At 41.3% G+C, this 23405-nt stretch overlaps 1 protein-coding gene across 3 annotated transcripts in view; it reads right to left on the bottom strand.

The window, feature by feature from the left end:
* The window catches only part of XPO1 (exportin 1), a 76618-nt gene extending 60213 nt beyond the window's left edge, over positions 1 to 16405 (bottom strand). Inside the window, exons 1-3 of one of the 3 annotated variants that reach the window (XM_034764264.1) lie at positions 15634 to 16405; positions 10518 to 10649; positions 2940 to 3041 (exon numbers count right to left, since the gene is read on the bottom strand). In XM_034764264.1, coding sequence (XP_034620155.1) covers positions 2940 to 3041; positions 10518 to 10643 — 228 coding nt within the window. In that variant the 5' untranslated portion in view covers positions 10644 to 10649; positions 15634 to 16405. Of the gene's footprint in view, positions 1 to 1684; positions 1749 to 2939; positions 3042 to 10517; positions 10650 to 15633 lie in introns of those variants that run through there. The other 2 variants (XM_034764265.1, XM_034764266.1) reach the window with 2 other exon arrangements.
* Positions 16406 to 23405: the final 7000 nt, after the last annotated feature.

The raw sequence follows: 23405 nt of genomic DNA, 5'->3' as shown, positions 1-23405 counted from the left end.
TTTGGCTGAGAATAAGAGTTCATCTTTAAAATGGTTAGTTTTCATACAAAGTAGAATTCATTAGCATTTCAACCAAAGGGATCATGTAAACTGCACACTTTAACAGCACAATGTAGACTGTCCCAAACTACATTGTACTCAAAAACATTAACGTTTTTGCTGTTATCATCTTGACAGTGTTTACTTCCATATGCCTTCCTGCTCACTATGAATTTTTGCCTGTTTCATTCAAAAGTTCCACATTTGCAGAATATTCCTTAGAGTTCAAAAACATTGTACATAGTTATTCTGCAATTACAGAAAACAAATGGCATTTTTTTTCATAATCAGCAGTAAATGTTTATCTTCTGGGTTTTGTTTTTAAATTTGTACAACTATCTAACAGCTGAAGTGAAGCCAAGGTAACATTTGTATAGGAGAATCTGATTCACAAGCATACAATTTCTTTAAAACAGCATGCTTTACTCTATAGCAAGCAACCTCAGCAACTAAAACAGTTTTATAGGTATAGCCTGTGTTTCTGTTACAGGTAAATAGAAGCTAACAAAACAAAAAAACCCTCATAAAAGCTGGTGATAAACTTCAATCTATACTCAATGGTTGAACACTGATATTAGGCAATATTAACATTCCCAAACCAGCTCTGAACCACTTTAAAGTTCCTAAATTGTATGGCTGCAGTCACATTAATAATACACTTAAAGCTAATGGCTAACCAAAACTGTATCTTACTTCCTTAACTCCCAAGAGCTGTATTTTAAACAAAATCAAATCACTTTGCTTTGAAAGGGGGATGGAAACTTTTTGTTAGAGAGAGAGAGACACACACACACACACACTCCTGAGACTGCTAGACAAACTTAATTCACAACTTTTTAATGATACAGGCGAATGTCTAGCCATCATTCTGTTTTTCATTTATTTCCTTTTCTAGATTCCTCGTCATCCCTTTCTGTCCACTATTTTTTTACCCATTTATTTCTCCCGGTTTATGTATAAGAAAGAAGCAAAACGAACCCTGCCAACTTTAACTTTGCTGTATCACTTGCACATGAACTGAAGCAACAGAGAAAGCAAATGACTCAACTCCATTACTGTGTCCAATCCACCCTCCTGGCATACCATGCTAGAAGACTTTGTAAGCCACCTTGCAGAATAGATGCTGATGGCTGCCAAACCCTATCCTGGATAATGTAATCTTCTTAAATCTTGGGTTTTTTTAATATAGTTAGTGATTTCTGGCACTGTGTTTCAAGTACCTGCCCTGCTCCACTAGTTGGAATTCTTTTCAGCCCAGAATTGCAAATACTGGCCAATTCTGAACATCTTGGATTTGATTCCAATAATGTACTTTTTATAGATTATAGACATCTATACAAACACACATTTATGTAGCACTCGAAATTAAAGTAATGTCTTTCTAATAGTTATTTAGTCTCTGGTTTTATCTTATGCTAAATATCAGAAGCACTGCAGAAATCGACTGCTGAGTTATGAAGGTGAGGGACAGATAACAGCAAAGACTGAATGAAAAAATGCATGAAATGATCCCTATGGTAGAAATTTCTATGGTACCCTTATTAATTATTTATTCTATGCATTGAATCCCCTTTCCCTCCCACCTCCCAAGAAACAAAAACAATTGATGAACAGAATTCAGTTAAAGGGAATCAAAAGGGTAGACCTTGTGGAGGCCTGCCGTCAAAGCCTAGCTGTGTCAGTTGCACAGGAAGACACCCCTTTTCTTCCTATTACAAGCAATCAACATAATGGAACATTATGATTAATATCAGATAGTGTTAACAGCTTTAAAGATAAAATATGATTGCATAAAAGCCAAATGTCATAGTGCATAAATTTAGCACCAAATCATTTGCAATTTATGTAAATTGAAGAATTCTTTACCTGTTGCTTTCTTTCTGTTCCTCTAATCATCTCATTTTTCACAAGACAAATTTGAGTTTTTAAAAATACTGTTGATAAATCAACTTAAACATTAGTAATGTCTGTCAGTATAAAAAGCAAAGTTTACCAGGCAAGCAAACAGGCAAACACTGTTACTTAAAGGTTAGCACTTTGAGGAAGTTCTTAAACTGTTTTTCCCTAAAATTTACAGAGTAAATTTTAAAAAGTTAGGACTGTTTCATGAATACTATCTGAATTCAGAAACATATCTGAACATGGCTATTTTCTGTTCGAACACAAAGTATATTAAAGTAACGTGTATCAAGCAGAAAACCATGCATAAAAATTACTTTAAAATTAAAGAGAAGTGTGAGTCAAACTTAAGACAGTCAAAACACATTTTGATCAACTCTTCTGTTCAAATTGCTTAGAAGTCTTAGAGTAAAACATGTAGACTTGCAAATAAAAACTGAGTTCTGTCCCCTAAATCAGTCACTATAATGGTGGCAGGGTTTAAAAAGTTGTACAACTTAGTGTGCTCTGCAAGCCAATACAGATTATAGCCAACATTACAAAGTGTTCAGGGCGCCTAGTTTGTATTGATTTGACTGCCCAAAATAATCCCAGTCTGATCTCTACCTTCAAAATACTTAGGAACAAATTCTGCCCTCAGTTATGTGCACACAGCTCCCAATAATGAGAATAAACATTTATTCAAGGACAAAATTTGGCCCTAGCAGATTTTATATTACTCAGATCTGTACATACACCAAACTCATGAATTCTGCATGTGCCTTGAAATACTTTATTCCTAATTTATCTCTTCCTTAAGAAAACTGTGTCAATGTAAAGGGAAAATTAAATGATAGGCCTGTTTACGGCAGAGTTAAATTTAAAGCAACTTTAGGAATAAAAACAAAAAAAAAAAGTGTGGTTTGAAGCAACAAAAGCTAATGCTAAAAATGAGATACCTTCCTCAAAGTTTATGAATGGAAGAAAGGGGGAAAAAAATCAATTGAAGACCAGGTGCTTACTTTGGTGTTCATATTCTGAGAGAACTCCAAAATAGTATCAACTCTGGTCCATGCATCAGGATGTTCTTTTAAGTGAGTCAAGACTTCCTGGGCCATTCTTTGCTAAAGAAGGATAACAAAAAAACACAATTAAATGCATTTTAGAAGCTATTTACCATAATAAATAAATAAAATATTATATCTTGAACAGTTTAAGCACTTACCACATTAAAACCAAAAGTAGTTTGAATTAAGCCAGGAGCAACAGATCAGATCAAATGTTTTCTGACTCTTTGGGTCAGCAAGTTTTGTTAACTAACACTTCAGCATTCTCTCAAACCAGAATGGAATGGATTTAGTCCATAAGGAGAAAATGTTCAGAGTATTAAGTAGAACTTATTCTGAATTTACAAGCTTTCATATATTCATAGAATTTTGAGGTCTGAAAGGACCAATAGATCATCTAGTCTGACCCCCTGGGCTTTAGTGCAAGTACTTGCATTACTCTACTTGCATTAGAACCCACTACATCCCGAAATAGAATGCACTTAAGTTCCTGTAAAGAACTGTGCAAATATGAAATAGTATTATTGTGCTCAAGTGACTTTAAAGCAATATCACGGGGCTCCACATTTATAGTCTTGATTTCTGTTGCCTTACAAGTAAAAAGAGATTTCTAAAGACAGCACCGCGTTCTTTCCTTCTCCCTCATTACAACCATTAATAACTAGGGCTGTCAAATTATTAAAAAAAATAGTTGTGATTATAGTTGAGAGATAAAAATAATCACAATTAATCGCAGTTTTAACAGCACTGTTAAACAACAGAATACCATTTATTTAAATATTTATGGATGTTCTCTACATTTTCAAATTTATGGATTTCAGTTACAACACACAAAACACTGCTCACTTTATATTTCTGATTACAAACATTTGCACTGTAAAAAAAGGAAAAAAGTACTCAGAAGTACTGGAGTACAATCTCTTTATCGTGAAAGTACAACTAAATTTTTTTTAACCTAACCGCACCCAAAAACAAAATGTAAAACTTTGGAGCCTACAAGTCCACTCAGTCCTACTTTTGGTTAAGCCAATTGCTAAGACAAAACAAGTTTGTGTACATTTATGGGAGATAATGCTGCCCACTTCTTATTTACAATGTCACCTGAAAGTTAAAACAGGAATTCGCATGGCACCGATGTAGCTGGCATTGCAAGGTATTTATGTGCCAGAGAGAGGGACAAGGTGTGGAACGTGCTGTCAGAAGTTTTAAAAGAGCAACACTCCAATCCAGAAACTACAGAACCCCAACCACCAAAAAAGGAAAATCAACCTTCTGTTGGTGGCATCTGACTCAGATACTGAAAATTAACGTGTCAGTCCATAATAATAATTATATGATTAAACATTCATATGCCCCTTCATGCTTCAGCTTCCAGAGGAGATACTTCATGCGGATGACTGGTTCAATCCAAAGCAATGTGGACTGACACATGTTAATTTTCATCATCTGAGTCAGATGCCACCAACAGAAGGTTGATTTTTCTTTTTTGGTGGTTGGGGTTCTGTAGTTTCTGGATTGGAGTGTTGCTCTTTTAAAACTTCTGACAGCACGTTCCACACCTTGTCCCTCTCAGATTTTGGAAGGCACTTTAGATTCTTAAACCTTGGGTTGAGTGCTGTAGCTACCTTTAGAAATCTCACATTGGTACTTTCTTTGCATTTTGCCATATCTGCAGTGACAGCGTTCTTAAAAATCAAACAACATGCTGGTTTGTCATTCAAGACTGCCATAACACAAAATATATGGCAGAATGCAGGTAAAATCACAGAGCAGGAAACATACAAAGGAATTCAGTCAGATATTTAATTAATGCATTTTTTTCAATGAACGTCATTGATATAGAAGTGTAAGGGGACTGAAAACTTAGTGGGGGTTTTTGGTTAGCCATCTCCCAGTACCAAAAGAAAGTGGAAGGGCCAATGAGAAATCAAGACCCTGAGACTGACAGTACCAGGTCCAATGGGGAGAGGCCAATGCTCCAGGTCAGCCTCATTGACAGGGCAGGAGTCAGAAGCCCGGGGGTTCCATCCTTTGTCTGAGCTGGAGCTGACAATGGCCAGAGTGGGCTGAGCTAAGGACAGAGCAAGAGCCCAAGCTGAGCTGGGGAGCAGAGCAAAGCCAGCCAGAGGGGAAAGTGGAGCAGCCCAGAGAGCTGAGCTGGAGGCAGAACAGCAGCAGGGCTGAGTCAGAGTGAAGCTGGGGGTGGAGCAGTCCGGAGCCAAGCACAGTGAGCAGCAGAGGGAAAACAAGGGGGACCCTGCGAAGAGGGCCCAGCGCAGGGAGACGCCACCAGCCAAGAGGCCTTGCAGGCCGGACTTGGAAGGGGAGGCCAGCACTGGGAAGAAGGGTCTTACCATCTAGAGCCCGAGGATGTGTGGCCACTGCCAGAGCAAGTGTCCGACCCACTGCATCCATGCAGCACAGCCAGGGCCTGGCACGTGTGAGGAACGGACTGAATTTCCCTTACCCTCCAGAAACGGATGTTTTTGGTTCCCCCATGCTCACAGAGTGGGGTTATGTGTTTTCCTTTATCCAGATGATACTAAACTGCTCAAGATAGTTAAGACCAAAGCAGACTGTGAAGAACTTCAAAAAGATCACACAACACTAAGTGATTGGGCAACAAAATGGCAAATGAAATTTAATGTGGATAAATGTAAAGTAATGCACATTGGAAAAAATAACCCCAACTATACATACAATATGATGGGGGCTAATTTAGCTACAACTAATCAGGAAAAAGATATTGGAGTCATCGTGGATAGTTCTCTGAAGACGTCCACGCAGTGTGTAGCAGCAGTCAAAAAAGCAAACAGGATGTTAGGAATCATTCAAAAAGGGATAGAGAATAAGAGGAAGAATATCTTATTGCCCTTATATAAATCCATGGTACGCCCACATCTTGAGTACTGCGTACAGATGTGGTGGTCTCATCTCAAAAAAGATATACTGGCATTAGAAAAGGTTCAGAGAAGGGCAACTAAAATGATTAGGAGATTTGGAATATGAGGAGAGATTAAAGAAGCTAGGACATTTCAGCTTGGAAAAGAGGAGACTAAGGGGGGATATGATAGAGGTATATAAAATCATGAGTGGTGTGGAGAAATTGAATAAGGAAAAGTTATTTATTTGTTCCCATAATATAAGAACTGGGGGCCACCAAACGAAATTAATAGGCAGCAGGTTAAAAATAAATAAAAGGAAGTTCTTTTTCACACAGCACAAAGTCAACCTGTGGAACTCCTTGCCTGAGGAGGTTGTGAAGGCTAGGACTATAACAGGGTTTAAAAGAGAACTAGATAAATTCTTGGAGGTTAAGTCCATTAATGGCTATTAGCCAGGATGGGTAAGGAATTGTGTCCCTAGCCTCTGTTTCTCAGAGGGTGGAGAGGGATGGCAGGAGAGAGATCACTTGATCATTACCTGTTAGGTTCACTCCCTCTGGGGCACCTGGCATTGGCCACTGTCACCAGACTGGATACTGGGCTGGATGGACCTTTGGTCTGACCCAGTATGGCCATTCTTATGTTCCTTTAACCTTTCCCATTTTTTTCTTATTTTTTAATTGGTTGCTGTTTAATAAATTATATTTGCTTTGAAGTATATGTAATATCAGACGGGTCAGGGAAGTATTCTATGAGAAAAGAATATCCTGGACAGGGGACACCCTTGCCTGCCTTAAGTGACCACGACAAGACTAGGGGTGAAGCCCCACAGGAATCCTGGGCCCAGTCTTGTTGGGGTTACAAGAACTCTGCCACACAGGAGAGGGGAAGGGGAGTCCTTGAGATCAGGCAGGGCATAGGAGCAAGGACTCAGATTCTTTCGCTAGCCAATTTCACCAGAGTAGTATGTGAGCCAGAAAAGTTCCCCACAATAGCGGGACCATTCCCCCACTTACATAATCATGTCCACTGGATTGTTGGATGAAGCATGAAGGGGCATATGACTGTTTAGCATATCTGGCACATTAAATACCTTGCAACACTGGCTACAAAAGAGCCATTCGAATGCCTAGTCTCACTTTCAGGTGACACTGTAAATAAGAAGCGGGTTGCATGATCTCCCATAAATGTACATAAACTTATTTATCTTAGGGATTGGCTGAACAAGGAGTAGGACTGGAGCCTACAAGTCCACTCAAAGTTTTACATTTTTTTTTTTGAGTGCAGTTATGTAACAACTAAATTCTACATGTGTAAGTTGCACTTTCATGATAACGAGATTGCACTACAGTATTTGTAGGAGGTAAATTGAAAAATACAATTTCTTTTATCTTTACAGTGCAAATATTTGTAATCAAGAAAATAAAGTGAGCAATGACCACTTTGTGTTGTGTGTTGTAAATGAAATCAATATATTTGAAAATGTAGAAAACCAATAAATATTTATAATAAATTTCAATTGGTATTCTATTATTGTTTAACAGTTTAAATCTGACTAATAGTGATTATTTTTTTTAAACTGAGTTAATATGTTTTGAGTTAATCGCTTGAGTTAACTGCAATTAATTGACAGCCCTATTAATAAGGATTATACAGGCCAAAGTAGGCCCTCTGTGACCTGTCCAATCATTCTGTCTTCAGTGGGTGTGCAAAACAACAATAGTATGAAATTTAGATCAGTTTATATATCTGAGTGCCTAAAATCAGACTCCTAGATCCACACTTAGAAAACCAAATAAGTGGGCACTTCTGGAAAAAGCCAATTACCAACAAATCCACTGCAATCAATGAAAGGCTGGTGTTTGGCACCTGATTTTATGAGAAGGCAGGTTTGAATTTGTTTCTGTACTAAACAATGGTGCATAAAAGGACTAATAGAATATACCTCACTCTCCCAGGTATAACACAGCTAAAGCTTACTTTTTGTCACTCAAATTAGCAAATGGATCTGAATGTACATAAGGAGCAGATCTTTGAATAAGTATGTATATTTTTACAGTTACTTTTCAGAACACAGCTGCACTAAGACATTTGTATTCCTAGTCACTGGAAATAAGCATATTATATACCTTACATACATTATGTACACACATGTAACAAAGACAGTCCCCTGGCCCAGAGGGCCCAAAATCTACATGTCCAACAGATGGCAAACAAGATGGACAAAATAAATATGGTGGGGATGAGTTAAGACACCTGTATGGAATTTTACATATTTTACATTCAGATCAAAATACAGAACTCAGCAATCATAACTTTAAAAGGTCTAACTTGGGGAAGGGCAGGAATGATGAAGTTAGGAAGAATAAAGGGAACAGGAAAAGAAAGGAGGGGGTAGATGGGCATTCATAGCTTCTCATTTGCCTACCTGATAAGCAGGCTGAGGTTTTGTAATCATTATGGCAAAAATCAGAAGGGTAACCGTGTTAGTCTGAATCTGTAAAAACCAACAGAGGGTTCTGTGGCACCTTTAAGACTAACAGAAGTATTGGAGCATAAGCTTTCGTGGGTGAATGCCCACTTCATCAAATGCAAGCATCTTTCACCCATGAAAGCTTATGCTCCAATACTTCTGTTAGTCTTAAAGGTGCCACAGGACCCTCTGTTGATTATGGCAAAAGTGAGCCTTAAGGACAGAGGCATTTTTTCCACATGTAAGTGGTTTCAGGGGAGAAAGCATGAAAGTCTTACTCCTTTAATGTTTAAGAGAAGAAATTTTAAATAACTTAATCTTAGCTAACTGCATTCCTATTGCTTCTGCCAGTTTTGAAGCTGTGCTCTGTGCCAAGTCTGCCTTTTAGAGGCAGTGCTTCTGCTGGTACTAGTGCTTGTTGTGGAAATATACATACGAGAGTCAGTGATAGGAGGACACTCAGTGAAAAAAATGTGTGCTTCTACAGGAATACACACTTTTTAATACAATACATACTGAAACTTTTCATGAAGAAGCCATGTATTTATGCTCTGATACAATTATATGCTTAAACATAATTTGCTTTTGACAATTTTAGTCCATTTCCCTTTTAAAATTCTTTTGTCATTAGCTTATCTAAGTGTCAAAAGCTTAAAAGACACACAATCCAATGAAATTGTACCCATCAATTTCTTCCATTGACAGAGCAATGGCATTTTTTCAACAAAATTGTTTAGTATTCAGAGGATATATTCTGGTTGCAATTCCTCCTAACATCCAATACAAATTCAACAAAAGGATATTAAACAGAGAGCAGATATCTTAAAAGCTCCTTCAAGACTTGCTATTTAAATAGTATATGCAGCAGATATTCAGGAGTCAATACTATGTTACTTTGCATAAGAAATTTCATAGAGCTTCAGAGTATATGGGAAATTGTCATATTATGAACTTAAACTTGTGACCGCTTAAGTTTGGAAAAGGAGCTCACACATGTGTACAACTTCTGGGATGTGTACAAAGGTCAAACAATGGGTTTCAGCGTCTATAATAATCTACACTAAGAAACCGGGCATAGCAGACTGCCTTTTAAGGAGGTATCAATATACAAAGTGGGTATCTGTGTGGTTGGTTTTATTTGTTTTAGTGAGGGGGATCCGGGAAAGGGGACAGAAGAGGTGTTAGGTTACAAATATTTAGCCTCTTTATGATACCGTCACATTCTTCAAGTCTTGTTCAATGTTTGATACTTTAGGGTGGGATACTTGCTACAAGCCATTACTTGCCACAAAATCCGTGACACTGTCCAAGTATTATAAAACAACGAAAGTATGCCAGGAAAACAGACGTTACTATTGTTTGAGCAATACTTATCTTTAAAAATTAAACACCTAGCTTTTATACAGTGCTTAGATAAACTGATTTTAAAAGGCAATAAAAGGTTAACTTTCAGACAGGTAGCATAAAGCAACTTTAAAATATAGTGAGTACGAAATGCCCCAAGTCTCAATCCACTGGATGCATATGGAAAGAGTGGCAAAAGAAAGAGTATAACGGAAAGAAAAGTCCAGACATCACATGCATTTTTATAATGTCTTTTGTTATGTATAATAAACAGAGTTATTTTAAACAAAAGGTTTCCCCCTTAAATATGATCCTGGAGTGAAGTTAATGGTGAATTTGTGACATCACAACTATTTTCATGCTAACAGAATGTCAAACATGGCATGATTATGACTTCCCTGCAGGAATAAAGTACAGAAGTTGGGCTGTGAGGGAGACAGCTCTCAAAGCACACTTTTCCATACCTTTAACAACAGAAGAATGACTGGGTAAGCAGATGCTTTTAGATATAAATGTTCTTTTCATGTTTGTCTTATCTTAAGGCCCCCTTTAAAACTGGGCCACAAATCAGCATCAGGTAGTCTGCCAAATTTGTAAGGTACCTTGTCACCAATACTACCAAATAGTCTTTCCATGAGTATTCTAGTCATATCAGAGTGAAATTCCCTCCAGTTTAACTCCTGTTTAAATGTGTTGGGTGAACATGAAATGAATTTAATTATTTTACTTAGTGTTCTTCTAAGGATTTATAGACTAATGTAAAGTTTTAATATGGCCAACTCTCTAATACTCTTGAATTAAAACTTCCATATTTTTGGACATATATTTTACCTGGGCTCCTTCTCCATGGTACAGGCAATTCACCACATTGTCCAAGAGATTGATATCCAATTTCTGGTTGAAATCCAGCAGCTGACGAGCTGCATGGTCTGCTAACATTGTCATAATTGCTGGCATAGATTACTGTAAAATAAAATGAATCAGATCAAACTAGAGAAGTTAATCAGTTTCCAGCAACTTTGTAAGAAACTATTTCTACAGCTGCTTTTAAGTGATCTGTTCAATATAGCCATCTCACTTCAAAACTGGCAAGAAAAACTGCACAGTTAAAAGTTTCTCAAAGATAAAGTTATATATCTATGTCACCACATGTTGAATTATGAAAGTGCAATACTGCAAATATTAGAAAAACTTCAACATTGACCATATCTATCTGAAAACTTACAAATTATAATACAAAACAAATTGGCAGTAGGTTTTACACAGGAGACTTAATACATGTGAATAAACTTAAGTTTAGCTGGCCTTAGTCTCCATTCCAATTCAAGGTAAGACTGTAGATATGAGAATCAGAATTCAACATGTTACAGCATTAGCAAGCCACACTAAAAGCCAAGTTAGGTTAACAGCAACAAAATTTTAAACAGATATTTGCAAATTTAACTAATTTGTTTTCAACTGGAGATAATTTTGTGTTTTTTAATTTTCTGAAATATTCTAGCAAATAAGTTTATTGACAGGAATATTTGCCAAAAACATTAAATTTAAACTAATATTAAAGAATATTCAGACAGACTTTTGAATTTCCATACCAAATATACATGCCTGAAGTCTAGTTTTATGATTTTTTTGGAACTGAATTGTCACCTATGTATCCAATCAACACCAGCCCAGATCAATTTTCAAATATTTGCAGTGAACTGCTCACAAATGAGATAGATGCACCAAGAATTATTCAACACACAAGTAAACTGGACCAGTCAGTGCTAGGCTTAGGAGCAATTTTTCAAAAAGAAAAACACAAAATGTATTCATTAAGTTTTCAGCATAACTTACTTGCCTACTTTTAACTACAAAGAAATCTGACTAAGAAGGGGACAGTGAAGGTCTCCCATACTAAAGGAATAAACCTACCAACAGCATATTTTCCACCTAAACATACATATGTATTAAAGTACAGTGCAGTAAAATCCAGAGAGTTTGAAAAATGTATAGCACTCTTACAAGCCAAAAAGTCATAAAAGATTGGAGGGGCATCCACAGCAGTGAAGGCAAGACACTCAGCTAAGAGCAAGGTATTATTTGGAAGGGAATTACACCTCTACGTCGATATAACGCTGTCCTCAGGAACCAAAAAATCTTACTGCGTTATGGAGTGCGCAGCGCCCCCCACCCCCACCCCAGCACTGCTTTACCGTGTTATATCCAAATTCGTGTTATAGCGGGTCGTGTTATATCAGGGTAGAGGTGTACCATCCTGGACTGTGGCTGGGGGCTCTTTGCATATCAATCTTTGATTTGTAGGTATCTGATCAGCTTGGTAAAACATAGTAGCCGAGGAAAACCAAGCAATGGTACATGAATAGCATAATGGCCAACAAGGGTCAGGCTAGAGACTCTTGCCTATATGCTCGGGGTATTACTGATCGCCATATTTGGGGTCGGGAAGGAATTTTCCTCCAGGGTAGATTGGCTGAGCCTCTGGAGGTTTTTCGCCTTCCTCCGCAGCATGGGGCAGGGATCACTAGCAGGAGGGTCTCAGCCGATTGAAGTCACTAAAACACAGGATTGGGGACTTCAACGGCAGAGTCCAGGGATGGGTCTTGCGGCCTGCAGCATGCAGGGGGTCAGACCAGATGATCATAATGGTCCCTTCTGACCTTAAAGTCTATGAGTCTATGAGCTTCATGCCTCACTTTGGCTGCTGGGAGAAAGAGCTTTCACTCTCACTCTCTCCCCCCATTGCCATTAAGGGAGGTTTCTATGGCTTTACCATTCCTCAGTCTCTTGCTCATAACTTCCCCATGCAGCTATAGAGTGAAATTAAACATGTCTGTCCATTTCAGTGATGCCCATATCATTGGCTAGCAGCAGCAAAATCCCTGAACAGCAGCAGAAGCACTGGAGATATCTGGGAGGCTGAACACAGAGCTTCTAGTAGTCCTTGTGGCTATTTCAAAACAAGCTTAATACTACAAAAGTTGTTGGATTAGGTCCTCCTGATTCACCAGCAAAACTACTGGAAGTAATCTGTATCTTCATTCCCAAATAATTGCTAGTGTATGTTAAAAAGTTACTGTTTCTTGTTTAAAAAGAAACCAGGTTTAATTTATGCCATCCAAGTTGAATTGTTAAGCTTAGAAAGGAAGACAGAGGCTGTATTCCAAGTCTGTCCAAGTAATTACTACACAAAATGTGAGAAAGACTCATGCATCAAAGTGCTCATTCAGAAAATTTATTTCATTGGGATTTATATAATCAAACATGCTAAATAAGTGTTCCAATACCGGAGGGGCACATCTTTATTTTGAAGTCATACAATTCACTCAATAATTAGCGTGCTGACAAAAAGTAAATATTAGAGCAGCGGTTCTCAAACTGTGTGTTGGGACCCCAACTCTGTTTTAACGGGGTCACAAGGGCTGGCTAGACTTGCTGGGGCCCAGGGCCAAAGCTGGAGCCCTCTATTAGAGGGATTCCTTTTATTACATCAGTTATCACATTTGGAACAAAAGTATGTATGCTTAATAGGATCATACCAGAATTATAACCATAATCTGAAATCAAAAATATCTTAATTGGTTCAATATTTTAAAAATAATCCACCATGGCTGTCAAATTTTTCTTCACTCCAAATATAAATTCCATACCCCACTATGGTTATACAAATGTCAGATTCAAAAATGTCAAATCTGAAGCAGCAGGAAAAAAAATAAGAAATCATGTGAGATACTAACTCTGGAAAACCCTCCTTCCTGGGGAGAACTACAATTACATCTTCGACAAAGTGCCAACTGGTAAAAAAAGCAGTAAAACTATTCAATTCATATAATCTTCCAGTTACATTTAACTCCCCCTCCACCGAATTCACATTCAGACACACCCCCTTCCGTTTGCATCTGCTGCACATGGCTAAACAGTGAAGTAGGAAAGCTGCTTTTAAATCTAACCAACGTTTAAATTGACAGACACATTCAATTTAGGTATAAGCCACCTCCAATTGCTTTAAAACGGTCTTAAAAGCGCACTTCAGCCTCCACGTGACTCGAAGTTATTAGTCGCGTGGAAGCAGAAAGGAAACATTTCTAATAGAGCACTTTGCCACTCCCAGTATTATCTTCAAAATGACCTACCTACTGGTGAACTGAAACACAAAAATGGCGGCTTTGTGGTCAATGCCAACTGCGATTAACTTGATTCCCTACTCCTAATAATGTGCCTACATCAAGTCTACAGTATTGCATGCGATCTGCTAGACTCCCACCCCCATACATAGATCAGCCTGCACCTAAAAACGCTTCTAAATGCCACAATATATTAATGCAACAGTGCTAATAAAACTGGAGTGAAAACAAACCAAATAATATTAAAATTAATAAACATGGGAAGAATCTGACACTTGCCGAAGCCCAGAAGAATGGAGACTTACTGCTTTCATAGCTACCCAATGTTTCAGTGGCCTTGTGCAATGAAGTGCAAGAATACTTATACCAAGTGTACCAATTACCTTTCCATAAACAGATTAGACTAGCAATTTAAAAATGATTTGGGCTGGGTGAATTAGAACATACACGCAAAACCCAAGTAAAAGACTGCTTTAAAAACACGTGAGTTAAACTCTAGGTCAAATACAACTCTCTACAAAGAGACAGCTACGCTACTTCGGGCTGCGCGGGGGCAGCAGCACGCTTCATTTAAGTACAGAAGTAGGAGAAACATACAGTTACCCCGCCCCACTCAGCGAGCGAACAGCTCCAGTTCTAACTACAATGGAAGTCAAATCAGTATCCCACCACACTCTTACATACTAACTGTGGATTATTTATATCAGGCAATTAAAAGTTCAGTTTCTTCCAACTGTACAGCCTATGCACAATTAGACATGCACAGCACCCCATACCAAACATGTATTATACACCAGTTTAGACATACAAAAATGTAGTGCATTTATATTAAAGTTAATACCGCAGAGCTTGTTTCCCTCCCCCGTATACATGTGTGTATAGCAATAATGGGTAGCAGAACTTTGGTTAAATTTCCTTGCAAAGCTGCAGACACATCAGATTGCCGAACATGTATCCAAGTCAATGTAAATTCATTCGAATTATTATCAGCAAGATATTTGATGTACACAAATACAGCAGTCACACACATTTGAACACACACACGCACACCCACCCAGTGTAAAGGCCGTTGCTGACTTCCCTTGCAAAGCAGCAGGAATACCGCAGTACATGGAACATTTATACCATTAAAACACTCAACTACACGCCAATCGGTTTGCCTAACAGACCGTTAATACTAAAATATCTACCGGACCGGGGGGGGGGGGGAGAGAGGGGAGGGTTGTAGGGGGTTAGGAATAGAAGGCGGTTTGGTGGGTTTCTTTGCAGAGAGCAGCAGGGACACTGCAGCCCCTCCCTCCTCTCGGTCCCTGCGTTGTATACAGGGCCGCCCCACGTGATCCAGGCGGACGTTTCAATACTGCTGCACAGACACACAAAAATATTTCTGGAAACTTCCACTCCTAATAATTTACAGATTATGTCCCTAGTTTCCCGAGTTCCCAACGCCAGCCCCAGTCCCACACTTCACCTATAACGAAAGGCACAAAATGACCATAATCTACCCCCACGAGCCCTCACAGCAGCCTCCCAACAACATCTTCTCGCACGCTCCTGCTTTCCCCACATCCATGGCATCAGTGGTAGAATCTGTGCTCCCAATTGCATTGCCGACACGGCTGATGGTGGTACCCCAAAGAGCACAATTCTCCCGCTCCGAGTCGTAAACCCCACTTGTGCCTCTCCTACCCCACAGACTTTCTGCCCTCCACACACATCCACCCTTCTGCTTCTGGCCCCTTTTAGTCCTCCCACTTTCGCCCCCAATACGTCTAACCCCGCACCCCACGATTCCCAGCCCCACAGTATTAAGAGTTACTTACCTAAATAGTTTTTACAGCCTCTGCCTTTAAAAAAAAAATACGGGCGGGAGTGTGAAGTTTCCAACCACACCAAAAAAAAATTAGGAGAAATCACACACGCGCGCGCCCTCTCCCCTACTGAGCGTTTATTGGTGTCAACCTTCTTCCCCCACCGCCTCCAAGACAAGCGTGCACTGGACTGGTTGTATGACACACGCTCAGCGCGGGCTGCTGCTACCCCTTGGCCAGGCTCACTTGCTCCCTGGCTCGCCCTGCAAGGACTCGGCCCCCAACTCCCCGCTCCAGGGCCAAGGCCGCCCAGCGCAGGGGATGGAGCCCCTCCCTTCCCGGCTGCTTGGCTCTGGCTCCCCAAGCCCCGGCTCGTTGCTTTCCTGGAGCTCCTTGATTCCCTAGTTCCCCAGGCCCCGCTGAGTCGCTGCGTTGGTGGGCCCCGGGTCTCTCGCTCCCCAGGCCCCGGGCTCCTCTGGCTGAGTCTCTGCCTGCCCGGGCCCCCGCTGCTCCCCCTGATCTGGCCGGTGCTCAGTTCACCCCCATCTCCCCCCCGCTCGCACTAAACTTTGCCCCCGTGGATGTGTCGGCGGCTCCCCCTGCGGGCTCCCCTGTGAGCAGGTCACACACACAGCGACGGAGGCAGCGGCGGCGGCAGGGAGTGAGCGCAGCGTTTCTCCCCCTCCTAGTGCCACAGACTCGGAACCGGCTCAAACCGGTTCAGACTGGGAGATTCCATCTCGGTTTAGTTTTCAGCCCATGGCGCCGCGAAGCGTTTGGAAACCTCGGGCCTCCGCCCAGCTGCTGCTCCCATTGGTTCCGAACACGGTCGCTGCGCAGGCGGCCTCGCCTCTCATTGGACAAGGGGCTTGTCCGTCTGCTGCGCTGCCGTGACGGGGAGGAGCGGGAGGCCCCGCCTACTCTCCAGCAGCGATTTGCCCGCAGAGGGGGGAGGTGGTGGAGCGGCAACCCTTGCTGACTGGCCGCGCAGAGCTGTCGCTCAAGGGCGATGCCCGCCCACAGCTCCGGACCCGCGGGCGCAGTTTTTACCTGCCGCCGATTGGTTGGGCGCTTGGAATGACGTAGGAGTTCGATTGAAGCTTTTTACGACTGTGAATGTAGAAGGGCGCGCGGTTGCGTAGAACGGGTAGCGAGGCGCCGAGAAAGCGCGGGGCGAGATAGCGGGAGCTAAGCGAGTGTGGCGCTTGTAGGGCCCTCCCGCGGGATTGTTCCTAGTAGTACCAGCAGCAGCAGCAGGGGCTTCTGTCTCAGCGTTCGCCGGGAGGGAGCAGGGGCTAGTGGGTGCGGCTGTCGCTGGTTTGTTGGGGCAGCAGGAGATGGGCTCATAGAAAAAACCGGGGGGGGCTGCTGTGTGTGTCAAAGGGAGCCCTGCGGTTTTCTCCCTCGGGTACTTGTATGGCCCCATCACCGTAGCGCCTCACAGCCATTATTAGAGTCTTTGTCTTCACAGCACCCCTATGAGGCAGGGTAGCAGGCACAGAGGGTAAGTGACTCGCCCAGGGCCCACAGGGCAGGAAGTCCCTGGCCGACCCGGGAATGCCTGGCCTGTTAGCATTTTATACTGAATGGGGGGTGTTGGGACAGCGCTATCCTGCTCTCTGGTGGCTAAAACTGGCCACGCGATGACTGCAACGCTCTTCAAGAAGATTTGAGAGTGGTAGCCCTATTAGTCTGTATCAGCAAAAACAACGAGGAGTCCTTGTGGCACCTTAGAGACTAACACATTTATTTGGGCATACGCTTTTGTGGGTCCCACAAAAGCGTATGCCCAAATACATTTTTTAGTCTCTAGGGTGCCACAAGGACTCCTCGCTTTTTTCTCTTCAAGAAGCAATTCACTGACAAGGCATGTGACCTGAGAGGGTGGGAGGAGGAGGCCCTTAATAACCACTCATTGATGGGGACATGATAATCTAATTATAGGGTGACCATACATCCCGTTTTGGCTGGACAGTCCTTTTTTAAGCCCTGTCGTGACTTTTTCTTTTTTATGGCAAAACGGTGGTTGTCTGTTTGCTCTTCCCAAGTGAGCATCAGTTGGCAAGAGCAAACTGGACAAATGAACAGTTTTGCCAAAAAAGTGGGCTGCGACCCCTAGAAGGGCACGGAGGAACGTGTGAGGGGAGAGGAGCGGTTCGGGCCGGGTCAGCCCTGCCCTGCGGGAGCAGGTAGCAGGGGGTCTTGGGCTGTCCCCATGCACAGCAGGTGGAGGGGAGCCTTGGGCTATAGGGGGGCTTGGGCCAGTCCCTCCTGCAGGGGCGGGGAGGGGCTCAGAGTGGCCCTGTGTGGGGCCTTGGGCCAGCCCAAGCAGTGTCATCTTTTCCCTTTGGGAAAATATGGTAACCCTGATTTGCTTTCTTTTTGCAATAGCATTGTTATATGTGAATGTGTTTAATTAAACTCATTTTCAATAAGTATTGGCATAACAAGGAATATGGTTCCCAGAATCAGTTTGGTAAGTAGTAGGGTCTATTCAAATACTGCTTGGGAAATACTGTAGGTAGGAGTTTGTGTTGTAACATATTACAAATTTTTAATGGGAGACAAGATGTTTGAATCTAATGCACTTTTAAAGTATTTAACCCTCCTTCCTATAAAAAAAGTATAGATTTTTACCACATATATTCTTAAACAGTTTTCTTTTTCAAGTGGGCTTTGAATCAACAACACCATGATTTGAGCACCAAATCCCTAGCACAAGGAGTTTCCTTGGCAACATAAAAGTGATGCCTTTCAGTTGTAACATGCTTTGTCATATTGGTGCTTTTTCAAAGGAAAACACATAATTTGTAATGCTAAATACTGAATAAAGTTAGACTTAAAGACAGATTATTTACTTTATTTCATAGGGGTTGAAGATGCTGATTTAAAAGTATATAGCCAAATAGGAGGAAAAACATATACAACTTGTGTTTAGACACTTTTGTGTAAATTTTCACAAGTAACTATTGATGATGGGATGGCTAACTTGAAACCCTGTAAAAGACTGCTTGCCCTCACAAAATCAAGTTCCTTTAAGGTGTGTTAAACTGACATCCCAAAACTAAGACTCCCCAAATCACTATACCTTAGAAAATTTAGGTCAATTACAATTAGTCTTTTAAGTTACAAAAAGCCATGCCACATAATACTTCCGGTGACATGCATGGGATGAGAAGAACTCAACCAGTGCTTCTTGAGGTTCAATGCTTTTTATTCTACTTTTGTTCTTTGTTTTATTATTCAGAAAAATGTATGTTGTACTCTTGCTAGATGCTTTAGTGCTTACCTAATCAGGATTTCTCACTTTACATGCGAAGTACTTAAACAGTAGTCCCATTAAAGGCTGCAGATGAAATATACATTGGCACTTAAGACTATAGCTGGCCATATATGGTATCATGAGTAAGCCTTCATCACATTATGGTGGTGGATATTTTTAAATAAAAACACAACATGACAGTCCAGGGAAAAAAATTATAAAAAGCAGCCTAAGAATATCAACAAAACCTGCTTTTGTAAGAAGTGATTGGTTCCCTTTGTATTTCCAAAGGGGAAAATACTACACCCAGATGTCTTGATTGTATCACTGAAGGTAAAAGAGATAGTAAAAGATCTTTGAAGGGGTTCATGTGGTACCAAATATCACTGCGTAGGGAATTCTCAGGGGTTATGTATTATTGGCCAAAGTGTATCTACAAGGAGACTTAATTTTGACTGCCAACATAGGTCTGTGAAGCTTTGCTTGCTTGCTTCCTTGATGTAACTTAAGGAGAAAAGTCACTGAAAGACTGATTTTTAAAAAAAAACTCTTAAATTCCTGGCTTTCCAATTTTAAAATAAAACTGGAAGTATGCGAATGTAGTAAAGATGCCACCATCCTCCTCCACCAACATATGCACTGTCCACATCAGATGTTTCTGAATGTATTAGAGTCATAACTACTTGATATCGGAAACTACAATGCTCATTTGACTATGAGCTCTGTCACTTAGTCTAGGCTATGGACTATAAACACCTCAACTGGGGGGGAGGGAGGGAAGGGGGTTGTTGTTTTCCAGTTTGTCTGAAGATTTTAAAAAGTCTCTAGTTGTAGACCCTGTAAAATAATACCACCATGGTTTAAATAGGAGAATGTATACGAATGAACTGTGAGTTGGGTAGGTATATGAGAAAATCTGCCCCCACACCTAAAATCAAATACTGCAGCACAATGCACTAGAAGCTGAAAGTGATAGTAAAATAGGCTAGAGACAAAAGTGAAATTGACTTGTCTGTTTCATTGACCAAGTTGAAATGAATACAACAGCAAATATAAGTTAGTGGCAATACATTTTTTTTTAAATACCTACGGTTTTAATCACTTGTTAGGGTCAAAAAGGCATATGATGTAAAAGTTACACTATTTAGTTTAAGTAATTGTGAGAAAACATGTGTGTGATCTTCACAGTGTGTTGCACTGTAAAGAAAATACCAGTAGAAGTGCAAGATTGTATTTTACCTACTTTACACAGACCGGAGTTGGGAATGTGAAATATCCTATATTTCGCCTTTGCGTTACTTTCTTCCATATATCTCCTGCCTTCTCTATGCAATTTAAAACACCTTTGCCTCTGCTGTATCTGATAAAAGGTTAATAAGAAAAACGATAATAAGTTAGGTTTCTAGTTCTGAATAAAATATTATAGTCCATCTTTTTGCCAAGTTATGGACCTTTATCATACCAATAGTTCATAAGCAGAAGTCTCTATTATATCATTGGTGATTTCTGCTTAATAACTGATGACATGGTCCTGCCCTATGTTTGTACGAATGTGTGTCTATTATGGAAGGCAGATTAGAAGATTGCAGATAGCTTTCCATTATAAAATGGATTTTGGTACTGCACCTCTTCACTTTGTCAAAACTAAGACAATAAACACCCAATGTTTTGTTTGTTTGATCCTCTGTCAGAGAAACATTGTTAAATCAAATTTAAGATATGATAGAAAGTATGAGAGTTTTCACTTTAAGACCTTGTTTTTTGGAATGGCATCTCAAAAGCAGTTTGAGCTAGAAAATCAGAATTTGTTTCATTCACCTGTCCTTAGGATCCTTTTTTGAAAAGTATCATGCTTAAATTGAGTTATTAGGAACTCCAGTAGTTCCATTGCAAACCTTTTTAATGTTCACAGACTCTAAATATCATAATCATCTTGCATTGTGGAACTAATGGCTTTTCATTGCGCTATACATGTAGTCTGAGCAGTGAGATGATAGACCTTATTCTTTGGTGGAAAAAGCCTGAAGAAAGAAAAACTACCTACACATTTCTTTACATGGATTCTGCAGAACTAAGGCCATGTCTACACTACAAATGTTGATTGATGTAAGTTATATCAGTGTAAAGCTGCTCCAGTTAGTATTGGCACATGCGTACTTGGCTACTTGCATCAGTGCTGTGCATACTCACCAGGAATGCTTATGTTGATGTGCAGTGCACCATGGGTAGGTATATCAGTATGGAGTTTGCCATCATCTGACTCACTGTCTTGGGAAATCATGGCATGCCTGCCAAAGTTTCTTTGCTTTCCCATGGCACTGCTGCTGATCCCTGTTGTATCTCTTTGCCTGAATCCCCCATGCAGTCTGCTAGTAGATGTTCATGTTTGTATGACTGCTCCATAGCTGTGCCTGCAAAGCCGCTTCTCCCTGCAGGCCCAGGAAATCCAGTACCTCCTGTCTACTCCAGACAGGAGTTCATCTGGAACTTGGAGCCAGCATGTTCAATTGGGAAGTTGCACACAACAATGCAGAGCTGCTAGATGTGCTCACCAAGCTGGGCAATCAGGAAAAGGCCTTTCAAAAACACATGGAGCTTTTAAAAGGGGGGTTGGTTTTCAGTCTCTGACCTCTGGGCATGGGAGTTCAACAATTGTGACTAGAGTAATCAGTGTCAGGCATTATGGGACAGCTGCTGGCGAACTGTTATAGTCAACATAGGTCACACATTGTCTACACTTAGGGCATGTCTACACTATGAAATTAGGTCAATTTTATAGAAGTCGATCTTTAGTAAGTGATTTTATACAGTCGATCGTGCATGTCCCCACTTAGCGCATTAGGTCGTCGGAGTGCGTCCTCAATTCTGTGGCTGGCATTGACTCACGGAGTGGTGCACTGTGGGTAGCTATCCCAAAGTCCCTGCTGCCCATTGGAATTCTGTGTTAAGCTCCCAATGCCTGATGGGGCAAAAACATTGTCACGGGCGGTTTTGGGTACATGTCGTCAGTCTCCCCTCCCTCCCACCATGAAAGCAATGGCAAACAATCATTTTGCACCTTTTTTTCTGGGTTATCTGTGCAGACGCCATAGCACAGCAAGCATGAAGCCCGCTCAGCTGCACACTGCTTTTGTGAGCATTGTAAATACCTTGCGCGTTATCCTGCAGTATGCGCAGAGTCTAGCTAGGAGCCTCCAGTACGAGGAAGATTGTGAGGAGGACATGGACACAGATGTTCCTGAAAGCACAGGATGTGGCAGTTGGGATATCATAGCAGCATTGGGGCATGTTAATACAGTGGAATGCCGATTCTGGGCCCAGCAAACAAGCACAGACTGGTGGGACCGCACAGTGTGGCAGGTACGGGATGATTCCCAGTGGCTGCAAAACTTTCGCATGCGTAAGGCCATTTTCATGGAACTTTGTGAGTTGCTTTCTCACACCCTGAAGTGCAAGAATACCAAGATGAGACCTGCCCTGACGGTTGAGAAGTGATAGCCCTGTGGAAGCTTGCAATGCCTGATTGCTACCGGTCAGCTGGGAATCAATTCGGAGTGGGGGCTGCTGTGATCCAAGTAGCCAGAGCAATCAATACCCTTCTGCTAAGGAGGGTAGTGACTCTGGGAAATGTGCAGATCATAATGGGTGGCTTTGCTGCAATGGGATTCCCTAACTGTGGTGGGGCGATAGATGGACCGCATATCCCTATCTTGGCACCGGACCACCTTGCCAAAGAGCATATAAACCACAAGGGGTACTTCTCACTGGTGTTGCAAGCACTGGTGGATCACAAAGGCCATTTCACCGACATCAACGTGGGATGGTTGGGAAAGGTGCACGACGCTCGCATCTTTTGGATCTCCAGGCTGTTCGGAAAGCTGCAAGAAGGAACTTTCTTCCCAGACCAGAAAATTCCCATTGGGGATGTTGAAATGCCAATAATTATCCTTGGGGACCCAGCCTACCCCTTGCTCCTATGGCTCATGAAGCCATACACAGGCAGCCTGGGCAGCAGTAAGGAGCAGTTCAACTATAGGCTGAGCAAGTGCAGAATGGTGGTAGCATGTGCCTTTGGATGTTTAAAGGGGTGCTGGCACAGTTTGCTGAGTAGGTTAGACCTCAGCGAAAGCAATATTCCCATTATTATTGCTGCTTGCTGTATGCTCCATAATATCTGTGAGAGTAAGGGAGAGATGTTTATGGCAGGGTGGGAGATTGAGGCAAATCGCCTGGCGTCCAATTTTGAACAGCCAGACACCAGGGCAATTAGAAGAGCACATCGAGGCGCACTGCGCCTCAGAGAGGCTTTGAAAAACAGTTTCATGACTGATCAGGCTACGGTGTGACAGTTGTGTGTGTTTGTCCTTGATGCAAACCTGCCCCCTTTGGTGAATGTACTTTCCTGTAAGCCAATCTCTCCCCCCCACACACACACCCACTCTTCGACCACAGCTGGCACAGGAAATAAAGTCCCTGTTGTTCTGAATCCATTCATCCTTTATTTATTTAAAAAAACTTGAGA

This window comes from Trachemys scripta, chromosome 3 (genome assembly GCF_013100865.1).
Source record: "Trachemys scripta elegans isolate TJP31775 chromosome 3, CAS_Tse_1.0, whole genome shotgun sequence".
Classification (NCBI taxonomy): domain Eukaryota; kingdom Metazoa; phylum Chordata; order Testudines; family Emydidae; genus Trachemys; species Trachemys scripta.
This window is presented reverse-complemented; position numbering and strand designations above follow the sequence as displayed.